We start from the raw sequence: 18,616 nt of genomic DNA, 5'->3' as shown, positions 1-18,616 counted from the left end.
TATGGTGCTCATACCAGCATCACACCCTGCCCTTGAGGAGGGATGACATTCCACAGGAGGCACCCTGGCCCCCTAGGGCTGGGGGGAGCTGCCTGAGCATCTCTGGCAAAGCCCTGGGCTGAGGAATCGAGAGTGGCTTTGGCAAGGATGTTGTTTCTCCATCAGTAACGTTGGGGCCCAGGAGCTGCCTGCTGTGATTGCAGGGGCATTGTGATGTCTGCAGTTGGCATCTGCACCACAGGTGTGCACCCCCAGCCAGTTCTGCAGCCCAGGTGTGCATCCACAGCCCATTCTGCAGCACAAGTGTGCACCCCCAGCCAGTTCTGCAGCACAGGTGTGCATCCACAGCCCATTCTGCAGCACAAGTGTGCACCCCCAGCCAGTTCTGCAGCACAGGTGTGCACCCCCAGCCAGTTCTGCAGCACAGGTGTGCATCCACAGCTCCTGTGTGCAGCCCAGGTGTGCACCCTCAGCCATTCTGCAGCAGAGGTTGTACCACAGCTTCCACAGTCACTGTGGGCAGTGCAGTCATACTGTGGTGCCTGCTGTGGGCACCTGCAGGACAGGCACTGCAAAGCTCCTTTGGAAGGCTCAAGGCAAAGCTGGAGGGGAAAGAAATGACTGAACAGTTTGTTTTCCTTCAGTTCACCACTTCAGAGTCAGACCCCATAACAGCACCTGGTGGGGAATTGTCTGATGGAAGACTGTCATGGAAAACTTTTCTTTTGAGGCAGGCACACACTTATAGAATGAGGGATTTATTTATTTATCATTGCTGAGAGCAGCCTGTGCCAGGTGAGAGTTGTGGTGGGAGACTGGGGTACAGCCCACATCCCTCACTAGCCAGTGACAGCCCTGCCCTAGAGCTGCTGTTTCCAGGTGCCAGTTGGCAATCCATTGCTAAAGCTTTAGAGATTGTACTACAGGAGGGCTGGAAGGGATCCATCCCTTTGCCTACTCAAAAGAGGACACTGGGACAGTTAAGCAGAAATTGGCATCCCACTTTCTGCCGGGTTACACAATCCCTATCACTGCTGCTGTGCCCCCTGTGACTGTCCTCACCCCGTCACACCACAACAGCGAATGTCACATCGCTGTGCACCTTCAGTCCTGATCCAGCTCAGAGAACACGTGCCTGGAAACATGTTTGGTTTACACTAAACAGCTTCTGAGAGCTGCTGGAGGGGACCTTATTCATGTCTGTGTTGAGTTGCCTTCTGCTAAGAGTGACCATGGCTGGTGTCCTCACTATCCTGGGAGTAGAGGACAAGGCAGGGAAATATCAACACTTTGCCCTCTCCCCAAACAGGCAGCTGGGAAATGGGAGAATGGCTCCAACACTGCTGGTCCACCACTTCCTATGTTCCAACTCCCCCTTTCCTCCTCCCCAGGCTTCTCTTTCCTCTTTACCTCCAAGAAGTTATTCATCATAGGGGGCAAGTCTCCCTTTTGCACAGAAGATTGAGTTTCACACTGCGGGCTTTGCTGTGTAATAAATGTGGTTCCCCTCCATCACCTGTAAACTGCTCCCTGCTGGCATGGGGACACAGCTCAGGAATCTGCATGCCTAGTGAGCTGCTGCTCACTGACCTGTGCACCCAAATGCTGGGGTGCTGGCTTTGGCTAGACAAACAGATAAGCAAGCAAATACAGCAACAGAAATTTGCATTGGAAACATCTGCAGAAATTGCAAAGGCTTTGTTATGTGCTTGGGGGAAAAAAAAGCAACATGGCTTTGGGCAAAACATTCAAACAAAGCAAATACAGCATGGAAAATTGCAATTCAAGTGAGAAAAAGTTGGGTTTCTGGCTAGATTTTTGTCCTAAAATAGCTCCACTCCTGCCTGCTCACAGGGCTCATCTCTAAGAAGAAATGAGGTCATCCAAGGTGAGAGCAGCTGAGTGGTCAGTTCTCTGTGCTGTCACTGGAAGCCTCTGGCTGTGTCCTGGCCATGCCACAGAGTCCTCAGGGATCTTAGCTGGGTCTCTCTGCTCTCTCTTACTCCACCTGTATCCCTTGAGACTATCAGTGCTTTGGTACGGGAACTTTGGGAACAGCCCTCACTTTGTGACTGTGTCTGTTTTGCTGCTGGCCTTGGCACATGGGCAGGAGCAGCATCAGGTATTGTAAGAGCTGAATGAGATGAGGGAGGAGCAGCAGGGGGTGGGCAGCAGGTGGCTTTGTTCCCTGGCAGAGCTGTGAGGTAGAGCATGATGCTGGTGATGATGTTTTCACTGAGCCAAGCTGAAGGCTACATCAAGGAGACCTCACATTTTTAAAGAGCAGGCTGGCTGCTGAGGGGTCCTGTCCTGCCTCCTGTCATTGCCATTGTCCCCAGAAATGGGATGGCTGCACTAGCTGGAGGTATCTGGGCTGTGGTGAAGGGAGGCTCTGGCTGCTGGTTCTTTGTGTGCTTCAGTTCCTGGTGCCACCCATCAACTCCCACGAATGGAAGGGAATATTCAGTGGAAAGTAAATTCAGGTGTAAATAGGGAGAGCTGGCTCCTGGGTTGCAGGTGGTTTTCAAGCTGCTCAGGGTCCTACATGCCAGCAGTGCCCCAGGATGTGGCATTGCCACCTGCCTCAGGTTCCAGCCATCAGCTGCTCCCTGAGCTGCCTCTTGTGCTGGCAGCTGGAGCACAGGTGGGTGGCAGTCAGGGAGCCATGCTGTGGGCACTGGGGGACACATGGAAAGGGCAGTGGAGAGCCGGCAGGACAGAAGGAGGAGGGAAGAAGAGTGAGTGATAAGGAGGCTGTAATTAGCACTTAGCGCTCCTCGCCCAGAGCTTTCAGAGGAAGGTCACCTTCATTATCTCTGTTTTACAGATGGGGAAACTGAGGCACGGGGAGATAGTGATTTGCTCAAGGTGACCCATGAGGGCTGACATCAGGGTCTGGGGTTTGCATGTCCATGCACTGCAGCACCAGCACACTGGAATGCTCTTGCTGCCAGCCCTTCGAGCCCAAACCCAGCGCTGAAAGATGAGTAGTAAAGGACATGGGCCCCTTCTCTGCCCGTCTCCAGGCTCTCCTCTTCAGACCCATTATCTCCCCCAGCATTCCTGCCCCTGAGAGACATTTGAGATCAGGCTGGTCCCGCTGCCCCCCAGAAATTGCTGCCCATGAAATCCCACCCAGCTGCTCTTGCCTTCCCCTCCAGCCCTGCAAAGGTTTGCTGTGAACACGAGGCCATCTGGGCTCCTGCAACAGTCGTGTTGGGTAATGGGATATGTTTTGCTGGACTTTTTTTCTCTCTCCAATAGAGCTCCCCCTTTATTTAGGTTTAAATGGATGCCATCTGGCTAATGAGCCCATACTCATGTTCTAGATTAAAAGGCAATCCTGTGCACATTACCGATACGGTACTGGAGATTAGAGAGGCTTAAATGGTTTTGAAGGTGCAATTTGCTTTTCATGCATGGTGCTATTTACCTCCTGGTGGGTGGGCCAGAATCCCCATTGCTGTCCCCAGCAGCTCCTTCCTGGCTCTAGTCTCCTATACCAGCCCTGGCTACAAGAAAATGAGAGTTTGGGCATCTCCAGCCTGGCAGGGCTGTGCAGGGTGTCCTTGTAGTTGTTGCTGCCATTTGTCCACTCCTAGGGGCGCTTTTTGGTGCAGGCAGGATGTCTTCATCACTTGCTTTCTTAGCTGTCCCCCTCTCCACACCTGCCTGCACCACAGCATCCTGTGGGACAAGGCACAGCTCACCAGGACAGAGGAGTAGCCTCAGCCCCTTCTTCCCAGAGAAGTGGGGGACAACTGGTCCATCAAGACGTTAATAGCAGGTGGCTGAGGCTGAGGTTTGTGCTGAGATCAACATCTTACACATCCTAAGCACCAACTGCTGCTGTGAACTACCTAGGAGTGCTCCCATCTCCTCAAAACACCTCAGCAACCCATTTGTAGTGCTGGCTCCTAGGATGATGCTGCATCTGGCAAGGAGAGCCCAGCACCAGGGGTTGGCTTTCCTAAGGAAAATGTTGAAAATGAGATGGGGGAAACAGAGCATTTGTGCAAGGCATCTCATCACCTCCAAACACCTCCCACAGAAAGTGCCACAGGCTATCGAGTGATGAAGCGTGCGCCTGCAAAATGCCTCATTTCTCAGTGCATTTCCCTTGGCTGCGATGGAGCTGGTTTCACAGTCATCTCCTTGCAGTCCCATCGCTGGGGGCTCTCAGCACTGGGGACAGACCCTGACTGCTCCTGCCTGTGTTTGCTTCCACAGATGGCTAGCCCGGTGCGCTCAGCCTGCTGCGTGGTGCTCGCTGCAGTGGTGGTGGTGTATGCCCAGAGGCACAGCCAGGGTGAGTCCTTCACACCCCCCAGGCCTGGGGGTCCTCAACAGAGGGAATGCTGCTCCTCCAGCCTCTCTCCCGGGGAAATATGGGTGCCTGGTATTGTTTCTCTGCATGTTATCCCTTCTCTCCGTGACAAGTGTCCCCTCCACCCCATCACTGCGGGGTTTGGGCATCCCTCCTCTCCCTCTGCTGATGTCCCTTGCCCTGCCCACAGCTCTCTCTGTCTCTACTGCTTTGAACCACTTTGCCCACTCTTTTGTGGATGCTGCCCCATGCAGCCCACCTATGAGGGGATGAAGAGTTGGGAGGAAGCATCAGCCTGACAGCTTTGAGCTCTGATCACTCCTGACAGCTCCCTGACATCCTGCCCCATGACAATGATGGATGATGCTTCATCCTGCTCTCCCCTCCTCAGGGTGACTTAATACCCGTTGCCACCACACATCTGTGCCCACTACTAGCTCACATCTCTCCAGGTTGGCAGGGGATTCATGGCTTATTCATGGCTTATTCATGGCTTATTATTGGGATTCATGGTGGCTTTAGAGAAATTGCACTTTAGAGTCAATGGTGGCTTTGGGAACTGGAGGGGCCCAACATGATCCTGGGTCTAGGCAGGAGGAGGAAGATTATGGTTCAGTTCTGTAGGGTCCAGGTCTGCAAAAATAGGACAAAAAACAGAGAACCTCCAGAATCCACTGCTTTTCCTGGGAGCCTGTCTGTAGTTGCTTCTAGTGGATCTTAGAGGGGAGTTTTGCTGATTAACTCCAGTAAAGACATTTATGCATCCTTGGGCTATATGAAACTGGGATACTAGCCAGAGTGCCCCTAAATCTGTTTGGGTGGGTTTACATTGCCACAAGCTTCCAGGTTGGACACAAAGCAGCCAAGGTTTGGCAGCACATCTACATTGCAGGGGGACAGCCACTCTCTGGACATGGAAGGAGCTTGCTGGCTGCTGCAGGAAGGTCCCCAACCCCTTCCCAGGGTGCCTGCTCAAAGCATTTGGGTGCTGAGCTGGATGCTGCTTGTGGTGGTGGGATGCTTCTTTGCAGAAAAGCAAACCTGCTTGCTCCTGCTGTGCTTGCAGGATCACTGCCTGGGAAGCTTTAAAGGACCTGGCCATAGGGCTGCCAGAGCACTCTTGGGATGCACCATGCAGCCTCCTCTGTGCTGTAGGAACAGTAGTCCAGACCTGTTGCACAGGGAAATGCACAACACACAGAAGTGCCAGGTACTTCAGGGCTGCACACACTTAAATTGTGTTGTCTAGACAGAAACAAATGCTGCTTCTCACCAGTGAGCAGGACCACACATTTTGCCACTGACAGCTGGTGCAGAGCTGCAGACTGTCACCTTCTGCTCTGTGAGGCAGCAGGATTCAGGGATTTGGCAGCATGGCCTCCCATGTCCTTGTGTCCCTCCTGTTTCTCTTTCCTGCCTGTGACTGGGAGGGAGGTGTCTGGGGCAGCAACTCAAAACTGAAGCTGCTGAGGCCTGTGTGCATCAACAAATGCCTGAATGGGGTGTGAGAAGTGAGGCAGGGCTCTTCCCATCTGTAGCAGCTTCAGTGGGGGACAAAAAAGGGATACAGGGTCAAACAATTAGTTACAAGATAGTAGGACAACTTCAGAACTGTCCTCAATTGTCACTGTAAGGCTAGGAAGCACGAAAGAACACAGCAACATGACTCCTTCCAAGCAGCAAGAAGAAGTGATTTATTGAAAAGCCATGGCATTTATATCAGGAGGATCGTGAAAAACAAAGTAGAAAAGACTTACTGGTCCAAGAAGACACCTCTTTGAAAGCATACTTTCTGCAAAAACATCAGGAGACACTCACGGCTCCATGGTCAACACCAGGTGTTTATCTGTGCTGTTCTTTCTTCCTTCCCTTGTTTTGTTTCTGAGAAAGATCCCCAGCCTGGGAAAAGTCTGAGCTGGAGCTGAGAAAAACCAAAACCCCGGGAAAAATCCAGATTCGATTTTTCCAGGAGCCTTCAGCAGTGTCCACACTTGACCTGCTCCCCAGAGACACTGCATGTCCCTGCTGGGCACCTCTCTGAAACTGCGAGGTAATGCTCTGGGCAGGAGATTTGGAGCTGCAGGTCTCACCCAGCCCACCGTGCCCAGCTCAGACACAGCCAGGTCCACTCTGGAGACCCAGAGCTTGTGCTTGGGTTTGTGCCCAGCCAGAGCTCACCCCCTGCCCTGCTGCAGCCTCTGCTCACCAGCCAGCCCCAGAGCTCATCCCCCACCAGCCGGGCACTCGGGCTGGAAAAGCAGGAATGGGGTGGGAGGATGGATTAATCCCACTGGTGGCAGGGACCCGGTGGAGTGGGGGAAGATGCTGGCATAGAGTCCATTTATCATGCACTTGAGGCACGTTCGACTTTAATAGCTCATGAAGCACTTTAAGAGATGCATTAGCACTGAATACTTGAGTGAGGAGGATGTGACAAGCTGTTAAGTGAGCATGAGCACGAGGGAGCCTGGCCACCCTCTCCTGGCTCTCATATGCACCCCAGTGATTACTGCAGCGTCCTGCAAAGTGCCACATGAATTAATAAAAGCAGCATCAGGCTTGGTGAAGGTGAGGCTGTTCATTATTAACCCCTCTGCTGCTCACCTGTAGTCCTTCACCTTGGAGCTGGCAGAGCACAGGGTGCATCTGTCTGGGATGCAGAAGTCTGGGATGATCCCCAGTGTTGGGGGAAGGGAGTGGAGAGGCTCAGAGGTCAATGGATTTGGGGTTCCTGTGGCCTTTGGGGTGACATAGCTCCCTTCTTTGCATTCCTGGCATGTTGCTCAGGTTTCAAATGCATCACACAGCTGGGGACTGCAGCTTCCCATGGGGGTGGGAGACTAGAGACATCCAGCAGGGCAGGATGCTGAGAGGCTGGCACTAATGTTCTGGCAGTGGGTTTGGGGTGTCCTGCTGCAGGGAAGCACAGGGGCAGTGGAAGGGGGTGTCCAGGACTGTCATCCCAAGGGCATAAGCATGCTTTGGATGGGGCTGCCAGATTGGGCCAACCTGCCTGCAGAGATGGGTATTGCCCTGGATAGCCACAGGGCTGTCCCCATCTGCACAGATCCAGCTGGCATGGAGGGATGGACAGGAGCTGCGGGAAAAATAGGAGAGCACACAGTAGGCAGAACAGGCTGGAAACCTGGAAAGAAGGGGAGAGCCTTGTGCCCTCCACAAAGAATGGTTCAGGTAGGAAGGTGTCACAACCCAAAGTGTCTCCTTAGACCTGAAATCACCTCAGGAGGACATAAGGGTGGTCTGGAACCCAGTTCTTTCTGATGTCCACCAATGAGAGACTGCAGGAGGCTGTTCTTAGAGGTTTTCATGGTTGTTTATTGTTTCTTATCTCAGGAATGCTTTGTCTGGCCAACAGTGATCTGTCCAGCCAGATGTCCAGGGCAGAATCCGCCTGGTAAAGGCGGGGCTTATCTTACATAGTCTAAATTAGGTACTAGGTATTTACAATTATTTTCCAATACAATACAATTTTGTCAAACTGTCCAGCTTTGTCCCCATCCAATCTGAAAGTGCCATCATGTCACCCAGCATGGATGACATGAAGAAGAAGGAGGAAGAGGTATCCACACCCCCAAATCCTCCATCTTGGCCACGAGCCCCTTAATATAAACATTCTAGAAATCTGCTAATTCTACATTCTAACAGTCTAATGAATACTCTATTTATTTTTTTGCAGCTTGCATTTCTTCTCTCAATGTTGGTAAATTGTTCCAAGGAGCTAAATCCAGCCCCTGAGACACTTGGGTCTCATTCAAAGGTCTTTGGGGACCCCACCAGGGGTGTCTTAAACCTCCCAGGGAAGCCAGAGGAATACTCTGGGCTCCCACAGAAGGGACTTTAAATATCATCAAGCTCTAATCCCCATGCCATGGACAGCAATGCCTTCACTAGACCAGTTTGCATAAAGCCCCATCCAATCTGGCCAGGAACACTTCCAGGGATGGGACAGCCATGGCTTCACCAGTGCCTTACCATCTTCACAGTGAAGGATTTATTCCTGATATCTAATCTAAACTTACTCTCTTTCAGTTTAAAGCCATTACCCCTTGTCCTTGTGGGAAATCCCTCTTCAGGTCTCTTGTAGCCCCTTTATGTATTGGGTGGTGCTGTGAGGTCAACCCAGAGCCTTCTCTTTTCCAGGCTGAAGAATACCAAGTATTTCAGCCTTTCCTCATACTAGAGGTGTTCTAGCCCTCTAATCATCTTCTTGTTAGCTCTATATTCCTTCCTGTGTTTTGTTCTCCAGGCAGTGGTTGCTGCCAGTTTGTTTCAGAATGGAGGGAGGTGATGGGGAAAGCTGAGCAGAGCACCGAAGCGATGCTGACTGCTGTGACACTCACACCTTTGGCTGTCCAAGTTCTCCACTGTGTGAGAGCAGAGCTGGTGGGGTCCCTGCAGTTCAGAGACCTCCTCCCTAGCAGGGCCTGGGGCCTTCAAAGGTCTGGGAGAGGTCACAGCACGAGCTTTGGGGTTTAACCCAAGCTCTTACTTTAGGAAGTGTGTACATGGTGGAGATGCCCAACCACATTCAGGTTGCCAGGTGTACATGCATGGGTGAATTCAGTTTTTTGTACTGAATGCCGTGACTGCCTCTTGCTGGACTTATCTGTTCTTATTAAACCCTATGCCTACAGCAGTCCTGAAAAGAAAGACTTCTGTTTCCCCAGTCTCTTGCTGTGACCAAGGTGTCTTCCCCATCCATCAGCTCTGCCAGAGTTATGTCCACATCTGTCCCAGATTGAGATTTCTTTGCTTTTAAAAGAGGAGTAATTCTGCTTTATTGATCCTTACCTTGCTGAATTAACTCATGTTTAAACAATAATTATGTTTTCACCCAGGAGAGGAGACAAAGAGATAAAAGGCTCTGGAAATGAATGCACTTCAGATGCCACATGCTGGGGTTAATTTATTGATAGGTGCAGAAACTCACATCTCCTCTCTTCCTCACCAGCAACAAGCAATTAGCCCCCATCATTCCTCAGCTGAGGAAAAGAGAGATTTTGTTTCATTACTTTCCCTTTTTTCTTGCTCTCTTAAGCCCTGACTAATCTTTTGCAGTCGGTTCTGCTGCAGAGCCTCCAGGGGCTCCAGTTTGCACGTGCCTTGTTAGAAATGCTGCTGCAAAGACAAAGCCTGGACCAGCAAACAGCCTTCAAAATGCAGAGCAAAGCCATGCAAATTGGCTTTTCAAAGAGAAACCAGCTGTAGATAGGAAAACCTCTCTCCCCTTCCAGAATTACCCCTCGTCTGGGTTGCAATTTTTGGCTGACAGGGTTGTGACCAGCTCTTTCTGGACTCTGCAACCTCCACATGTCAGCCCATGCCAAGGAATGCCACCTGCCTAGCATGCTTAAACTAGACACTTTGATTTTGGAGGATTTGCTGTGTAGGAGATGGTTTGTCCATTCACACCAGGCTGTGTGTTTTGTTTGTAGACATCTGTGTAGGTTTTGGTTGTTGTGCAAACGCAGTTGAGTTGAAGTACCTGGATTCAAGAGGTATATAATTGGGTGGCTTTGTGCATACAACCTAAGATGGCTCTGCAGGAGTGCTCTCTACAACTGTACATTCAGAAGTATATTTGAAGTCTCTCCTCTCCTCTCCTCTCCTCTCCTCTCCTCTCCTCTCCTCTCCTCTCCTCTCCTCTCCTCTCCTCTCCTCTCCTCTCCTCTCCTCTCCTCTCCTCTCCTCTCCTCTCCTCTCCTCTCCTCTCCTCTCCTCTCCTCTCCTCTCCTCTCCTCTCCTCTCCTCTCCTCTCCTCTCCTCTCCTCTCCTCTCCTCTCCTCTCCTCTCCTCTCCTCTCCTCTCCTCTCCTCTCCTCTCCTCTCCTCTCCTCTCCTCTCCTCTCCTCTCCTCTCCTCTCCTCTCCTCTCCTCTCCTCTCCCTCTCCTCTCCTCTCCTCTCCTCTCCTCTCCTCTCCTCCTCCTCTCCTCTCCTCTCCTCTCCTCTCCTCTCCTCTCCTCTCTCCTCTCCTCTCCTCTCCTCGTCCTCTCCTCTCCTCTCCTCTCCCTCTCCTCTCCTCTCCTCTCCTCCTCCTCTCCTCTCCTCTCCTCTCCTCTCCTCTCCTCTCCTCTCCTCTCCTCTCCTCTCCTCTCCTCTCCTCTCCTCTCCTCTCCTCTCCTCACAATGTCCTTCAGTCATGCATTAAGGGACATGACAAACATCTGTCATTTGTTGTTTGTTTCTGTATGCATTCCCCAGGGTGAATTGTATGTGCAACAGAGTGATCTGGAATTTTTGTAATTGCCAGGGCACAGGCAGGGCTGAGGAAGGCAAGGTCAGAGGGGCTGACTGTGTGTGCAGAGTGGCTGGCTGGGAGGCTGGAGATGAAGCTTTCTTCCATGCTCAGGTTGGGGCCAGCTCAGGACAAAGCTGTCTTCTCATTGCATGGCACCTTCCTCCCTCCCATGACACCTCCTTTTGCCTCTGGCCAGGTTTTGCTCTCAGCACTGGTACTTTATCTCCAAGTGACTCCTGACAAGGCCTTATTGGTGCTGTCCTCCCCAGGACACCATCCTGCATTCTGCAAGTCTGACCTAAATTCCTCCACTGAGATGAATGGACTTGTGTTTGGCTGCATAAAACACATGCTCCTGCCTAGGGAAGGCTCGTATATTAACTGCTCTGGACTCTGTGTGTGATGGACTCATCCTTTCCATTATATACATCAGCCCCTGTGTCACTGGCAAACTTTGCCAGCAACAGTTTTATGTTGCCTTCAAGATAATTGATAAGACGAGTGATTAGCAATTGGCCAAGAACAGATCCCTGCGGGGCCACACTGGGAACACCCTCCTGCAATGATGATTCCCCATTAACAATTAATTCCCCATTAGCAATTACATTTTTTAATCCTTCCTGTTATAACTCTGGATGCTCTCATTATGCAGCTGGCTGAAAATACCATCCTCACTCCAAACTGCAGCCCCATTTAGCAGAGCCTGCTCAAATCCTTCTGAAGGCTGCTATTCAAGGGCAGGCATCTGTCTGCTCTCTGCCTCCTCTGTCTTGCTCATTGCTGCTCACAGCAAAGCTAGCCCGGGTTCATGGCCATCCACTGGGAATCAGCATTGTCCCTGTGGGATTACTAGGGGACAATCTGCTGGCCCATCCCATGCTGGCTAGAGGTGCAACCTGGCTGTAATTCAAGCTGCCCTCTGATGCCTTTCCAAGGAAGACCAATCATCTCCACCCCTGAGTATTCATTACTGTGATTCTTTTCCCACTGCCTCCCCATCTTCCCTGCCAGCCCACAGCTGAAGGGAAGCAGAAGAGACAACAACAGGGACACCCCTGCTGTGACCTGTTAGACTCTGCTGCACACTGCTAGGGTGTTTAGGAGCCCAACAAGCTCTGGAGTCCCTTTATTGCTCTGATCTTCCCTGGTGAAGTTGAGCCTGAAGAACCCCAGACCGGAGTCCACAAACAGGCACAAACATCTTCATGCTCCCCTTTCCATTCCTGCCCCTCTCTCTGTCCATGAGCACCTGGCTTTATTTTTCTTTTTTTTCCCAGCACAAGATGCATCTCCTGAAAGGTTCTCTGTCTGCAGAATAAAAGAAAACAGAAAAAATAGCCCAAGGTCCTGGAACAACTTTTTCTATTACTGGACATCCCCCTGAGCTCAAGTAGATTTCCTGCCCAGACACAGAGTGAATTACAGCCAAGCTCTAGGCAGCTGACCTTGTGGTCAGCCAGAGCACAGGCTTGCTAATAAATGTGGTCAGCCCCTACCGCAAACAGCCTATTTTTAGTGCCTGTGCTTTCTTGCCCACTGCCTCATCACTCCACAGGTTCCAGAGCCCAGCATCCCACAGGGGTCCAGCCAGCAATGCAGGATACCCCTTTTGGGAGCACATCCCTTGCTTGCTCCTCTCTCCTGGGAGCTGGGAAATCAAGAGGGTTAATTTCCACGCGTTGTCTGGTAATTTTGCACTCAGAAAGTCACTGGTGCACGGTGCAGTGTGGTGTGTCCTACTGGGACACACTGCAGGAGCACAGCTCATGCCTGTCAGACGGGTTGGAGAGCTCACAGCTCGTACCTAGAGCCTGTGTTAGAAAAATAGCCACAGGTCAGCAAAAAGATTGATGTCCTGTTGTGCTAAGTGCTGTCAGAGGCAGGAGGTGAGATGTTCTTGAAGGGCAAGTGGGGAAGAGAAGGGAAGGACAGGAAGAAAAATAGAGGGACTGGCACTTAGGTGAGAGGAAACACAACTCAATGGTTCAGGGCTTTGAAGTCTTGCTTTTTTTAAGTTGCTAAAGTTTGTGGGCATTGCAAAGAAGCTGCCTGGTTTCCATGTACAATTCTGTCTGGAGTCACTGGAACTGAATTTGCCACTTTCTGGAAATATAAATAGTTGTTTGAAATGGAGCTGATGAAATTCTGGAGTAAAGTGGAGATCTGTCCCATGTGAGCCATCCAAGAGCTTGGAAGGAAACCTAGTTGGCAACATTTGTGATCATAACAAAATAGGGAACGCTTCCCAAAAATAGGTCCTGTGTATTGAAGTAGATCACAAATCTGCAAAAGAATCAAAGACGAAAAAAAAAAAAAAAAGAAAACACAGCTTTAGAGTGTGGATCTATCAGGCTTTGTACAAGCCTGTGATTCCACAAAGTCAGTGAAAATAGTTCATATCTGTGGTGAGAAGAAGAAATTGCCAGGAGGATCACAGTCTGCCAGGACTCATTAGTTCTGCCAGTGCTAAGGAAAAACATGTCTCAGTAGTCTCTTAGGCTTCATTACACAGCAACAGGCAACAGAGGAGGAGGAATGGGATTTGTGGTCCACCCAGACATCTAGAGAAGCTTCAAGTGGAGGATAACTGCAACACAGGGCAATCCTGCCACAACCCGTGGGGTGAGAGCAGGACCTACCAGGCTGTGGCTGTGCAGGGAGGGCAGCACTAAATCTGTGGATCATCTACTTAATCCAGAGAGTTCTTGCCAATAAATCCTTGTTGAAACCCAGTACTGAACAAGGCCTACTTGTTGGGGAGAGGCTGGAAGGAAAGGTTTGGGTTTCCTTCTTGATGTGGCACTGTCCTGCTCCATGGAGCACAAGCATGGCTTCCTCTGCTGAGATGTGGTGGTAAATAAACACATTGCCACAGCAACTAGGAGCCCCCCAAAAGCTGTTAGAAGCCAAAATCTCATTTGCACAGGCATAGAGGGAATAGCTATGGGCCTTGCTCTTTACATGAGCACTGCCTGCTGAAGAAGGGCTGTGTCCTGTCCTAGCACTGAGCTCCTTTTGTTGAGAGAGGAAGCAATCCTTATCCATCCTTTACATTCTCAAAGGCTTCCAGAAATGGAAGATCACATAAAACTGTGACAGGTGGAGTGGAAATCTTTAGTGCTTCAGGGATTTGGCTTCAATTAGCCTCCAAAATCTTGGAAAGGTCTCACCTCAGAAGTCACATGTGGCCATCCCAGTGAAGCAGATATCTCACATTTCCAGAGCATCCTGCTCCCACTAACCCACATGTCCAACAGAACTTGGACTGAATGTACCACTCATTATTTATCCCATTTGAAGAACGAGCTTCCAGTGTCTGAAATCCCGGACTGCAAAGCCAATCTCCAATTAGGCTCAAAGAGCAGAATGTGGCAGCCCTGGGACAGCTCTGGGCAGCACTTGCAGGAGCCCATAACCTCAGCAGTGGGTGCTACAAATCATCCCCAGGATATGCCACAGTAGCTGTGTGTGGCAGAACCCAGGACCAAAAAGTCAGGAAAGGCTGAGAAGTTCAGGTTCTGCACATCCATGTGTAGTGCTGGGCATGGAATCACTTGCTGTTATCTTCAGCCCACCCATGGCACATCTGGGAGCAAGCAAAGCCCTGGATACTGGGAACACAGGCACAGCAAGACATTGAGTACAAACATCATCATCATCTCTGCTTCCTCTGAGAGGATTTTCTGAGGTGGGAATAGAGCAAAGATACCATGAAGCACGTTCAGGAGTGCAGATGCTGGAAAACAACGTCCACAAACCTCTGTTATTGAAATCCTTGGTGGGGTTAATTTCTCTGAGCAGACATTATGCTCCTGTGGAAAGGGAAATGCCAGACTCCTAATCAGGCCAAGAGATGTTGGAGGGTAAAAAATACACAGAACAACTTGCAAGATGTGCAGTCTGTGCTGTGGATGAAAAGAGCATCTTTCAGCATAAGCAGTCTTGGGCAGCACTAAATGGGGTGGATCCATGCAGAGAAGCCAATATGATTGTGGCATATTAAAAGGAGAAGGAGAAGAAGGATTGAGGGGGGGTTGTGGCAGGCTCATTACAGAGGGGAAAAGAGATGTGTGTCACCTTGTAATGACTGCTCCAGGAAGGCCCATCAGATGGAGAAGTGGAGTGAAACCACAAGGCAATTGACAGTGATGGAGGCAGGAGGGGTTGCAGCCCTGTGTGAGCCATTGATCTCTTGGTGTACAATTTGCTGGAAAAGACTGCTATCTAGGCTCAGCTGTTAGCAGGTGCTAATTGAAGCTGAGCAGTCTGGAGCCTCATTGCCTTCCCTTGGTTAGAGCCATACTGGGGAGGCTGGTGCTGGGGAAAGGGATTTGTGTGTGTGATTCACAGCATGGGGATAAAACACTCTCTACTTAAGAGACAAGAGGAAGGGGATAAAATATTCTCCTTGCAGGCTGCATGCACCTGTGTGGAGGGACAGTTCCTGGCAAGACACATCCACCTCTCAGTTCAAAATTCCCTATGGATGGGGCAAAACCTCACCTCAGGGTGCACACAGTTGACAGAAAGGTAGTGCCTTTCATCCCAGGTTCAACACTCTTGACCTTGCTAGCTTTTTTTAGTTTGCAAAGCCTGCAGCATTTCCCCCAGAGCTTAAATATGTGTTAGCAGGTTTAAGTCATCTGCCAGTAGACAGGCTCTTCTTAGTTGTCCATTCTGGAGCTTTGCAAAACAGCCAGAGATCTACAGAGCTGATTCTAAAAAACATTGACCTGCAAGGCTGGGAGCCCATAGGAGTTCTGCCAGCCAAGACCTTTGTGATTTGTAGGCAGAGGAGGGCTGGAACCATCACAGGGAGGAATTAACCGGGATGCACAAGCTAAAGCATGTGGCCTGTCTTGCTTGATTCCTGCTGGATTTGCTGAGGTGTAATGGGGTGTGCCCACCTCTGTATGTATTTCTGATGTCCAGGCCTCAGGTGTGCTCTGAATAACAGCTCTGCTGACAGAGGGATGGTGGGAAAGGAATGATCTGCTCCTCCAAAGGGCACTTCTGTTCTCTGGAGAAAAGTCCACTCCTTGCTCAGCTGGTCTATGCTGCGGGGGGCTACACTTGCTGCCTCCAGGATCCAAACTGAAGTAAAACCAAGGAAGTTGATGTGCATCCCTCACGGAGGTGACAGAGCTCCAGAGGGGGATCTGGGGTGGTGCAGAGTGTACACACAGAGGTTCACTGCTGGTAGCTTGTCCTCATAAGCCCCACATCCATTCATCCATCCAAGTGAGGAACTTCTCCAGCCAGGTGGTTGAGCTCTGCTCATCAGCTGCATTGTTTATGCACAAATCCACTCCCGGGGGGAGTGTGGATTGAGCCTGGAGTGCTCTCAATGGGATTCTCCATCCATAGCCATGAACTTGAGACTCCGTGGGATGAGTCACAGAGAGGCTCTGACTCCAGCCAAACCACAAGCCCTGGCAGGTTGGACTCTACTGTTTGTGGCTTGCCTGTGCTGTGGTGTGGTAGTTCCAGCTGACTGGATGCTGTGTAAGGGAGAAACTGAGGCACATGGGAGTGAGAGTGCATTAAATCCAGAAGCTCATGTCGGTCTGCCTAGTCCGCTCCTGTGATTTCCCAAGGGAAGCCTCCATAACTGGCTATAACTGGAGACCTGCCACAACTTGTGCCAGTGCTGGGACAGCTGGAGAGTCTGGGTGCAAAGGGCTGAGAATCCAGTGATGTTGTGAGGAGTGGGAGGAGGATGTTGAGCCTTTCAGGAACTGCCTGTGTTGGGAGGCTGTGTAGCATTATGTAGCATTACAAGGCACGAGCCTGGTGGTTGTATTAATGGCACAAGTTCCTGTGCTCATCAGACTAGAAAAGTAGTTTTACCTTTGTGGTGGAAAGCACAGGGTCTTGTGTTTTTCCTGTGTGTGAGGATCCCTCATTGTGGCATAGTGGAGGGGCAGATCAGGAGCTTGAATTCCCCACTTGTGCCTCCTCACTCTTGGAGCATCACAGAATCCCTTTGGGCAGGATTAGGAGCCACAGCCACAGGCTCACCTTCTAGTGAGCTCCAGTACTGTTCCCTCTGGTGCTCCAGTGAATCCCATTCACTCTCCTGGGACTCTTCTCTGTCTCCTGTGACTCCTTCTGGCTCTCAAGGAGCCTCCCCATCTTTGTCCATTAACAGCCTTGCCTTTCTCTCTCCCTGCATCACAGGGCACATCACTTTGGGCACTAAGAGAAAGGGCTTTGATCCCTTTTGGAGGTTTTGGAGGGTGCTCTGTCTCTGGCCCCACACAAGCACCCTCCTCTGAGCATTGGCTGGGTGTGAAAGCTGTGCCAGTTCCGTGGCTGCTGGTGGTGGAGAGCCTTTAGGGAAGCTGGCAGGATGCCTCACTGCTGATTTACAGCTGCAGCTCTCTGGGGTCTGCCCCAGCTCGGACAACTCCTCCAGCCCTCAGCTCTGACACAGACATGCCTGTCCATCCCTCCTGGTTTGCAAACTTTCTGTTGTTTCCCTCCCAAGTTGCTGCAAGCTGATCTTTGGTTTTGTGGAGCGTGAGCCTTGAATATTCAGGAAACAGCACTGAAGTTGGTGTGACCATGGTTGGCAGGCTCTGGCCCTTAATTAATTAGCATTGATTGTGCTTCCAACAGTGGAGGAGGGAGCTGCAGCTCAGGGAAGCAGTGAAGTGTTGCAATATAATCACTGCAGCTATTTCCACGCTGCTGGTTGGTGCTCTTCAAAACTTACCTAGCTGCTGCATTGGCAGCATGGTAGACAGAAAGGAAAATCCCAGGGGGAATAGCAGCAACATGGGACTTTGGAAGCTGTCATTTTAGAGGAAACATCTGTCTATGTGTCTATGCATAAGCTAATTTTTTTTTTTTTTTGTTTTTTCCTTTTCAATGTTTCTATTGTTTATTTATTTATTTTCTGGATATTGGCATTGCCTTAGCTTGACTGAGTTTTATCAAACTGTGCTGTTCATGTCTTTTGCACGGCAGCAGGGTCAGTTCACCCCTGGGCTAATGAGAAGTGCTGGTTAAGAAGTGGGATGTGCCTTATCTCACAAGAAATTTGGATCAGATTGAGGGTTGGATCAGTCACTTTAAATTGAAAGTGTCTGCCCCATCTGAGTAAGATACCCAGTGGACAGCCCTACCTCTGTGTTAGTGAACCCCCTCACTCTGTAATCTATTCCACTGAGTCTCTGAGCCCATGGGCTTTTGTATCCAAGATAGATTTCTTTCTGCATGTTTTTGCAATTTTATTCTTGGCAGCTCCAGAGAGGTGGGCTTGAGCATCCTTCTATTGATCTATGAGAAGGACTTTGGGATGTAAACCCAGAAGGAAAATTTCAGGATTTAGGTAGACAGATTTAATCCCATCACATTCTTCATCCTGCCCTAAATCATGAATGAACAACCTCACAGTGAGAGCTGCCATGAGCACTCACAGCTCCTTTAATGCTGTTTCCTGATGTTGCAGGTGTGTCCCCCAGCCTGGTGAATCCTGAACCCTCCTGAGAACATTCAGTGCCTTTAATCTGTGCTGTCACAGGGCAGCAGCTCCCAGGCTTGTCCCTGCACAGCCCATAGCCCCACAGTGTTCTGGGCTGTGTGCTGGGAGCTGGGACTGTGGGCACCTTCCTTTCCCACATAACACATGTGCACAGACACTGTGCCAGGATTCTGGAAAATCCAGGGCTGGATGAGGGGTAGGAAGTGCATGTCAGCAGGCAGAGACCTTCAAGTCAAGCCTGGTAGCACAAGGGATTAGTGGATACAGGCTGTTGGGTGATTTAATTGTGTTTTCCTTCCTCCAGTGAGTTTGTGCCATTTTTCTTAACTTGCTTAGCCCTGAGGAGTTTTTTAGTGTAACCAGTATTTATGGAAAGCTTTTTGCTTTGGTGCCTCAGAGGGAGTCACTGGTGTGCACAGCAGCAGCTGCTCCATAGCCCCACTGCCATCCCTGCAGTGCCTGAGAGCTGGCATCCCGAGGACCACACGGGGTCCCAGGTGGATAAAAAGGCACCAGCCAAAATTAATTCAGTGATTTGTGG

At 50.5% G+C, this 18,616-nt stretch overlaps 1 protein-coding gene across 1 annotated transcript in view; it reads left to right on the top strand.

The window, feature by feature from the left end:
- The window catches only part of LOC306814391 (ciliary neurotrophic factor receptor subunit alpha-like), a gene marked incomplete at its 3' end in the record, with an annotated part of 175,142 nt that overhangs the window by 111,315 nt on the left and 45,211 nt on the right, over positions 1–18,616 (top strand). Inside the window, exon 3 of the mRNA XM_079330387.1 lies at positions 4,231–4,309. Within this exon, the coding sequence (XP_079186513.1) occupies positions 4,231–4,309 (79 nt within the window). The remainder of the gene's footprint in view (positions 1–4,230; positions 4,310–18,616) is intronic.

The sequence above is a fragment of the Erithacus rubecula genome (assembly GCF_903797595.1).
Source record: "Erithacus rubecula genome assembly, chromosome: Z".
Taxonomy (NCBI): Eukaryota; Metazoa; Chordata; class Aves; order Passeriformes; family Muscicapidae; genus Erithacus; species Erithacus rubecula.
This window is presented reverse-complemented; position numbering and strand designations above follow the sequence as displayed.